Below are 8,996 nucleotides of genomic sequence, written 5' to 3'. Positions count from 1 at the left end.
GAGAATCACTTGAACCCGGGAGGTGGAGGTTGCAGTGAGCCGAGATCGTGCCACTGGACTCCATCCAGGGCAACAGAGCAAGACTGTCTCAAAAACAAACAAACAAACAAACAAACAAAAACCAAGTATACAAACCAAGGCTGGGCGCGGTGGCTCACGCCTGTAATCCCATCACTTTGGGAGGCCGAGGCAGGCAGATCAGGAGGTCAAGAGATCGAGACCATCCTGGCCAACATACTCCGCGTCTACTAAAAATACAAAAATTAGCTGGGCATGGTGGCACGCGCCCATATTCCCAGCTACTCGGGAGGCTGAGGCAAGAGAATTGCTTGAACCTGGGAGGGGGAGGTTGCATTGAGCTGAGATCATGCCACTGCATTCCAGCCTGGCAACACAGCAAGACGATTTTGTCTTTAAAAAAAAAAAAAAAGTATACAAACCAAGAAGTAAGCCTGGAAAGAACAGGAACGAGTCACTGAAATTCACAGGGAAGTGTGAAGTTTCCCAGTAGCTTCCCTGGTAACTTTTTTTTCTTATTATTATTAATTGTTATTATTATTTGCCTCATACCTTCTCTGACCCCGGTAGTTTATTTCACCTATTCCTAAGTGATGGTGACAATTGTATTTCTAGATAATATTCTACTTTAGTATCTGTCAAGTGACATGGTTAAGTGTGATGACTTGTAGCCTGGCTTTTGAGAGTCAAGGAAAGTTGAGTGACTTGCACAGGATTGCTCAGCCACATCCTGTGTTATTTTTGCCTCCATCTCCGGGCACAAGAATATGGAGGAAGTCCCATTATGAGCTAAGAATAGTGTGGTGTGCACAGGGGCTGGGTACTTTCCCATATGGGGCAAAGTGGACAAGTTTCATCAGGCGGCAGATGAGATGGCATATTTTCTTCCCAAACTGCAGCCTTAAGAACTGGGATAGGGAAAAATGCATGAATTAAGAGAATGAATGTTTAGTGCCACTAGATAGTTCACAAAAATATGCCTTGTTTTTTCCTTTGTATGTTTTGAGACAGGGTCTCACTTTGTCACCCAGGCTGGCATGCAGTGGTTTGAACACTGCTCACTGCAGCTTCAGCCTCCCTGGGCTCAGGTCTCCCACCTCAGCCTCCCTAGTAGCTAAGACTATAAGCGTACGCCACTATGGCCACCTAATTTTTGTATTCTTTCTAGAGATGAGGTTTTCCCATGTTGTCCAGGCTGGTCTCAAACTCCTGGGCTCAAACGATCCACCCGCCCTAGCCTCCCCAAATTCTGGGATTACAGGCGTGAGCCACTATTCCTGACCTCTTTTTGGTTTTTTAAATTGTAGTAAAGCTGGGTGCGGTGGCTCATGCCTGTAATCCCAGCACTTTGGGAGGCTGAGGTGGGCGCAGGTCACCTGAGGTCAGAGTTCGAGACCAACCTGGCCAACATGGTGAAATCCCATTTCTACTAAAAATACAAAAAATTTGCTGGGCGTGGTGGCAGGCATCTGTAATCCCAGCTACTAGGGAGGCTGAGGCAGAAGAATTGCTTAAATCTGGGAGACAGAGGTTGCAGTGAGCTGAGAGCATGCCACTGCACTCCAGCCTGGGCAACAGAGCAAGACTGTCTCAAAAGGAAAAAATAAAATAAATTGTAGTAAATACAAGTAACATAAAATTTACCATCTTAACTTTTTTTTTTTTTGAGATGGAGTTTTGCTCTGTCGCCCAGGCTGGAGTGCAGTGGTGCGATCTCAGCTCACTACAAGCTCTGCCTCCCAGGTTCACACCATTCTCCTGCCTCAGCCTCCTGAGTAGCTGGGACTACAGGCGCCCGCCACCACGCCCAGCTAACTTTTTTGTATTTTTTTAGTAGAGACGGGGTTTCACTGTGTTAGCCAGGATGGTCTCGATCTCCTGACCTCGTGATCCGCCCCCCTCAGCCTCCCAAAGTGCTGGGATTACACAGGCGTGAGCCACTGCGCCCAGCCCATCTTAACTATTTTTAAGCGTACAGTTCAGCTGCATGAAGTCCATTCACACGGTTGTGCAACCATCACCACCATCCGTCTCCAGAACTCTCTTCAGTTTGCAAAAGTGAAACTCTAACGTGTTAAGTAACAACTTCTCCTTCCCCTCCCCCAGCCCCCAGTAACTACTTTTCTACTTTCTGTCCCTCTGAATCTACCTGTTGTAGGTTGTTCATATCAGTGAAATCATGTACTTAAGTGCCTGGCTTATTTCACTCAGCATAATGTCCTCAAGATTGATTCATGTTGTGGCACATGTGAGAATTTCCTTGCCTTTGAAGGCCAAATAATACTCTGTTGGAGGCATATACCATACTTTGTTTATTCATTTGTTGATGGACACTTGTTTATCTATTCATTTGTTGATGGACACTTGGGTTGCTACTACTACCCCTTGGCTGCTGTAAATAGTGCTGCTGTGGTGAGAGGCCAAGGCGGGCGGATCACATGAGGCCAGGAGTTTGAGACCAGCCTGGACAACATGGTGAAACCCCATCTCTACTAAAAATACAAAATTAGCCAGGCATGGTGGCACACACTTGTAATCCCAGCTACTCAGGAGACTGAGGCAGGAGAATCGTTTGAACCCAGGAGGCGGAGGTTGCAGTGAGACAAGATCATGCCACTGCACTCCAGCCTGAGTGACAGAGCAAGACTCCAGCTCAAAAAATAAATAAATAAATAAATAAATAGTGCTGCTATGCACATGGGTGTGCAAATATCTCTTCAGGCCCTGCCTTCAGTGCTCCGGAAACATACACAGAGATCAAATCGTCATTCTATTTTTAATTTTTAAAAGAATGGCCATGCTGCAGGCACGGTGGCTCACGCCTGTAATCCTAGCACTTTGGGAGGCCGAGGCGGGCGGATCACCTGAGGTCAGGAGTTTGAAACCAACCTCGCCAACAAGGCAAAACCCTGTCTCTAATAAAAATACAAAAATTAGCCAGGCATGATAGCGGGCACCTATAATCCCAGTGACTCAGGCGGGAGAATCGCTTGAACCTGGGAGGCAGAAGTTGCAGGGAGCCAAGATTGTGCCATTGCACTCCAGCCTGGGCAACAGAGACTCCGTCTAAAGCATATATATATATAAAATAATAATAATAATTTAATTATATAGAGTTGCTTGCAAAGGTTGCATCTTTTCTTCCAGGTGAACCTGAGCCCAAACAAAATGGTGGTTGACTTGACAGATCCCAACCGACCCCGCTTCACTCTACAGGAGCTAAGGGACGTGCTGCAGGAACGCAACAAACTCAAGTCGCAGCTCCTGGTGGTGCAGGAAGAGCTGCAGTGCTACAAGAGGTGGGCTGCACTGCCTGGAGGGTCCTGCACCCAGACCTGGCCCAGAATTCCTTGCTAGGTTACATATTTGTTTTTTGGGTTTTGTTTTTTGTGTTTTTTTGAGATGGAGTCTCACTCTGTCGCCCAGGCTGGACTGCAGTGGTGCGATCTCGGCTCACTGCAACTTCTGCCTCCCGGGTTCAAGTGATTCTCCTGCCTCAGCCTCCCGAGTAGCTAGACTACAGGCGCCCGCCACCATACCCGGCTAATTTTTTGTATTTTTAGTAGAGACGGGGTTTCACCATGGTCTCGATTTCCTGACCTCATGATCTGGCCGCCTCGGCCTCCCAAAGTGCTGGGATTACAGGAGGAGAGCCACCGCACCCAGCCCGTATTTGTTGTTATATGTTCATTCAACCAATTCATTGAAGATCTAATATTTGTCAGACACTGTGCCAGGCCCAGGGGCACCGCAGTGAACAAAACGAAGAGAGTGGAAATCCTTGCTAGTCTAGTGCCAGAGACAAGCAATCAACAAGGAAACCCAAAATAAACACGTGGGGATGGTGGCAGGTACTCTGAAGGAGACACAAGACGATGTGGCCAGCAGTGACGTGGGAGGGGCAGGGCCTGTCTTAGAGGGGTGGTCAGGACAGACTTCTCTCGGCAAAGATGAAAAGGAGGCAGCCCTGTAAAGATTTGATGGCACAAAAATGGAGCGGGAAGTGCAAAGACCCTGCGGTGGGAACCAGCTTGGCTAATTTACACGGGCCCAAGAAGGCGAAACCAGGAAAGCCAGGGGGAAGATGGCTGGAAAGAAATTAGGAGCGTATGCCTGGTTTCTGCCTAGTCTTCCTGTTGGCTGCAGGAAGGAGCTTTCACTTTATTAATTTATTTTTTTATTATTATTATGGTTTTTTTTTTTTTGAGACAGAGTCTTGCTCTGTTGCCCAGGCTGGAGTGCAGTGGTGCAATCTCAGCTCACTGCAACCTCCATCTCCCGGGTTCAAGCAATTCTCCTGCCTCAGGGGGAAGATGGCTGGAAAGAAATTAGGAGCGTATGCCTGGTTTCTGCCTAGTCTTCCTGTTGGCTGCAGGAAGGAGCTTTCACTTTATTAATTTATTTTTTTATTATTATTATGGTTTTTTTTTTTTTGAGACAGAGTCTTGCTCTGTTGCCCAGGCTGGAGTGCAGTGGTGCAATCTCAGCTCACTGCAACCTCCGTCTCCCGGGTTCAAGCGATTCTCCTGCCTCAGCCTCCGGAATAGCTGAGACTACAGATGCCCACCACCACGCACGGCTAATTTTTTGTATTTTTAGTAGAGATGGGGTTTCACCGTGTTGGCCAGACTGGTCTTGAACTCCTGGCCTCAAGTGATTCACCTGTCTCAGTCTCCCAAAGTGCTGGGATTACAGGCATGAGCCATCCCGCCTGGCCAAGCTTTCACTTTATTGTGAGTGTAATGAGAAGTCATTGGAAGGTTTTGGTTTGTTTTGTTTTGTTGAGACAGAATCTTGCTCTATTGCCCAGGCTGGAATGCAGGGGTGCAGTAACAGCTCACTGCAACCTCGACCTGCTGGGTTCAACCAATCCTCTCACCTTGGCATCCCGAGTAGCTGGGAACACAGGCATGTGCCACAATGCCCAGCTAATTAACCTTTTTTTTTCAGAGACGAGGTCTTGCTATGTTGCTCAGGCTGGTCTTGATCTCTTGAGCTCAAGTGATCCTCCCACCGTGGCCTCCCAAAGTGACGGGATTTCAGGTGTGATCCACTGCACCTGGCCACTGGAAAGTGTTTGTTTGTTTTGAGACAGAGTCTCACTCTGTCACTGAGGGTGGAGCACAGTAGCACAGTGACATGATCACGGCTCACCGTAGCCTTGACCTCCCCAAACTCAGGTGATCCTCCCACCTCAGCCACCCAAGTAGTTGGGACCACAGGTACATGCCACCATGCCCAGCTAATTTTTGTATTTTTTGTAGAGACAGGGTCTTACCATGTTGCCCAGGCTAGTGTCAAACTCTTGGGCTCAAGTGATCCACCTGCCTCAGCCTCCCCAAAGTGCTGGGATTACAGGTGTGAACCACCGCACCTCGCCATTAGAAAGTTTTGATCAAGAGAATGACAAGAGGCCAGTCTCCATTAAAAATACAAAAATCAGCTGGGCATGGTGGCACATGCCTGTAGTCCCAGCTACTCGGTAGGCTGAGGCAGGAGAATCACTTGTACCTGGGAGGCGGAAGTTGCAATGAGCCAAGATTGTGCCTCTGCACTCCAACCTAGGCGACAGAGCGAGACTCTGTCTCAAAAAAAAAAAAAAAAAAAAAAAACAGTTGGGCGCGGTGGCTCACCCTTGTAATCCCAGCACTTTGGGTGGCCGAGGCAGGCAGATCACAAGGTCAGGAGTTCGAGACCAGCCTGGCCAACATGGTGAAACCCCGTCTCTACTAAAAAATACAAAACTTAGCCAGGCATGGTGGCAGGCACCTGTAATCCCAGCTACTTGGGAAGCTGAGGCAGGAGAATCACTTGAAACCAGAAGGTGGAGGTTGCAGTGAGCTGAGATTGTGCCACTGCGCTGCAGCCTGGGCGAAAGAGCAAAAACTCTGTCTCAAAAACAAAACGAAACAAAAACAAAACCGAAAAAGCCTGGTGCAGTGTTACATCCCAGCATTTAGGGAGCCTGAAGCGGGAGGATCACTTGAGCCCAGGGGTTCGAGGCCAGCCTGGGCAACATAGCAAGACCCTGTCTCTAAAGAGAAATTAAAAAAACAATAATAAGGAAAGTTAAAAAAGACTGCAGTGGTACCACATACAGAATAGATTGTAGGACAAGCAAGAGAGGCTGTAAAAAAGCTGTTGCCATAATCACATTGGGACTCGTAGCTGTTTCCATTTGTGTTATTTCCCAAAATGTTTTCCTTTACATAGATATTTTTTGAAAAGGGGGCTCTATAGTCAAATAATTCTGAGAAACACCGAGTTAAACAAAGCATGTTTTCTTATAGGTAGAGGAAGGAAAAGCCAGAGAAATACAAATGTCACGTTAGCTAGTATTTATTGATACTCACCATGTGCCAGGCACTCTGCTAAATGTATCCCAAACATCATTTCAATTAGTTCTCACAGCAAGACTGTGAGTAGAGGTGATGTTATCACTATGGTGAGCTGAGGACCAGAGAGGTGGGCACCTGCTTAAACGGTGGTGGCAACAGCGGTGATGTGACCTCAGACAGTGTGACATCAGAGCCTGTGCTTTTAATTAGCACGCCGCATTTAGATCATGACAGCTTGGAATTAAGGACGTACCCTGATCAAAAATGAAACAAAGCCCAAGTGATATGATTCTTTACATTCCTTAAATGTAGCATCTTTAAGAGAGCAGAGATACAGCAGAAGCATTGTTAGAAGCCAAATTTATTGTCTCTCTTTTGCTAAGGCTGGAACCGTGTTCATGGAAAGATCTTTGTCTCATTTAATAAGTAGTTCAGGCACAGGTAGTTAAAAAGAGAAACTGCCAAGCTGCTGGTGTCATGAGCAGCTTGTTAGTGGGCAAAACCACACACTTTCTAGTTTTGAATTCTCAGAGGACAAGAGACGTACACTTTCCATCTGGCACAGGCCAAGAGAGGCAGGATTCGGCTTTGTCTCTAGTGTTAGATATTCTAGGGAAGCCAGCATGCCAACTGAGATGTTCTCATGGCAACTGCATCCATTCGAAGGTACAAACTCATACAGATAATATACTGGTAATAAATTGTGATTACAGCTGGGCAAGGTGGCTCACACCTGTAATCCCAGCACTTTGGGAGGCCGAGGTGGGCAGATTGCCTGAGGTCAGGAGTTCGTAATCAGCCTGGGCAACATGGTGAAACTCCGTCTCTATTAAAAATACAAAAATTATTAGCCAGGCGTGGTGGCGCACGCCTGTAGTCCCAGCTGTTCGGGAGGCTAAGGCAGGAGAACTGCTTGTACCCAGGAGGCATAGGTTGCGTTGAGCCAAGATGTGTCACTGCACTCCAGCCTGGGCGACAGAGCGAGACTGTATCTCAAAAAAAATAATAATAATTGTAATTCCAGGGAAATATGGTAAGTTGCTTCCAAAGAGAGCCACAGCAGTATTTCCCACCTTGCGTACCTTTTGCCCTTTTGCAGTGAGACTTTGCCACTCCTTTCATCAAGAGGTGGATTCTGCGTTCCCTCTCTTTGCATGTAGGCTGGCTCTGTGACTTGCTTTGACTGCGAGAAGTGGAAGTGACGCTGTTAGGCTTCTGGGGTTAAGGTGGTAAGAGGCCTTGCTTCTGTTTCTGTGCTCTTAGAATGCTGCCTTGAGACCACCATTCTGTGAGGAAGCTCAAGGTGGAGTCCCATGGAGAGGTCATGTGAAGGAGAACCAGGGCGCACCTGCCGACAGCCCCAGCTGTGTACAGCCCTCTGCCGATGCCCCACTGAACACAGCCAAGTGAGAAGCTCAGGCTAGCAGGAGGACTACGGAGCCAACCATAAGAAGCCAGGCACAGCAGTGTGCACCTATAGTCTCAGTGCCTATAGTCTCAGCTACTTGGGAGGCTGAGGCAGGAGGATCCCACGAGACCAGGAATTTGAGGCTTCAGTGCCTGTGAATAGCAGCTGCACTCCAGCCTGGGCAACACAGTAAGACCTGATCTAAAAAAAAAAAAAAAAGCCAATTATAAGAAAGGGTCATCATTGGAGATTATGTTACGGTTGTTTTTAGTCACCAAGTTTAATTTATGTAATAATAGATCATGGAAAAATGGAAATTTTAGATGATGCTTCTTGTTAAACCATTATTATAGTAAGTATCTATAATAAAATATCGGCTGGGCGGGCAGCTCACACTTGTAATCCCAACACCTTGGGAGGCCAAAGAGGGTGGATCACCTGAGGTCAGGAGTTCAGTCAACACCAGCCTGGCCAACATGGCAAAACTCTGTCAATACTAAAAATACAAAAATTAGCTGGGTGTGGTGGCGCACACCTGTAACCCCAGCTACTCAAAAGGCTGAGGCACAAGAATCACTTGAACCCAGGCGGTGGGGGTTGCAGTGAGCAGAGATTTTGCCACTGCACTCCAGCTTGGGCGGTAGAGTGAGACTCTGTCTCAAAAATAAAATAAAATTAGAATAGAAATAATATAATATTTTATAATTACAAAAATTTAGGCCGGGTGCGGTGGCTTATGCCTGTAATCCCAACACTTTGGGAGTCTGAGGCAGGAGGAACACTTGAGCCCAGGAGTTTAAGACGACCCTGGGTGATGGATCAAGACCCTGTCTCAAAAAATATTTTTTAAATTATTGATATTAAGTAATGAGTGGGCGCAGTGGCTCATACCTGTAATCCCAGCACTTTGGGAGGCCAAGGCAGGCAGATTGCCCGAGGTCGGGAGTTCAAGACCTGTCTGGTCAACATGGTGAAACCTCGTCTCTACTAAATATACAAAAAAATTAGCCAGGCATGGTGGTGTGTGCCTGTAATCCCAGCTACTCAGGAGGCTGAGGCAGGGAAATTGCTTGAACCAGGGAGGTGGAGGTTGCAGTGAGCTAAGATCGCACCACTGCACTCCAGCCTAAATGACAGAGCAAGACGCCCTCTCAAAAAAAAAAAAAGTAAATCATAAGAGCCTACTCTTGGCCGGGCGCGGTGGCTCAAGCCTGTAATCCCAGCACTTTGGG

General features: G+C 47.3%; 1 protein-coding gene across 1 annotated transcript in view; it reads left to right on the top strand.

The window, feature by feature from the left end:
* The window catches only part of RILPL2 (Rab interacting lysosomal protein-like 2), a 20,278-nt gene that overhangs the window by 2,530 nt on the left and 8,752 nt on the right, over positions 1 to 8,996 (top strand). The window contains exon 2 of the mRNA XM_011964540.1: positions 3,166 to 3,317. Within this exon, the coding sequence (XP_011819930.1) occupies positions 3,166 to 3,317 (152 nt within the window). The remainder of the gene's footprint in view (positions 1 to 3,165; positions 3,318 to 8,996) is intronic.

The sequence above is a fragment of the Mandrillus leucophaeus genome, unplaced genomic scaffold, assembly GCF_000951045.1.
Source record: "Mandrillus leucophaeus isolate KB7577 unplaced genomic scaffold, Mleu.le_1.0 Scaffold7, whole genome shotgun sequence".
NCBI lineage: Eukaryota > Metazoa > Chordata > Mammalia > Primates > Cercopithecidae > Mandrillus > Mandrillus leucophaeus.
Note: the sequence above shows the minus strand (reverse complement) of the source record. Positions and strands in the feature narration are given on the sequence as shown.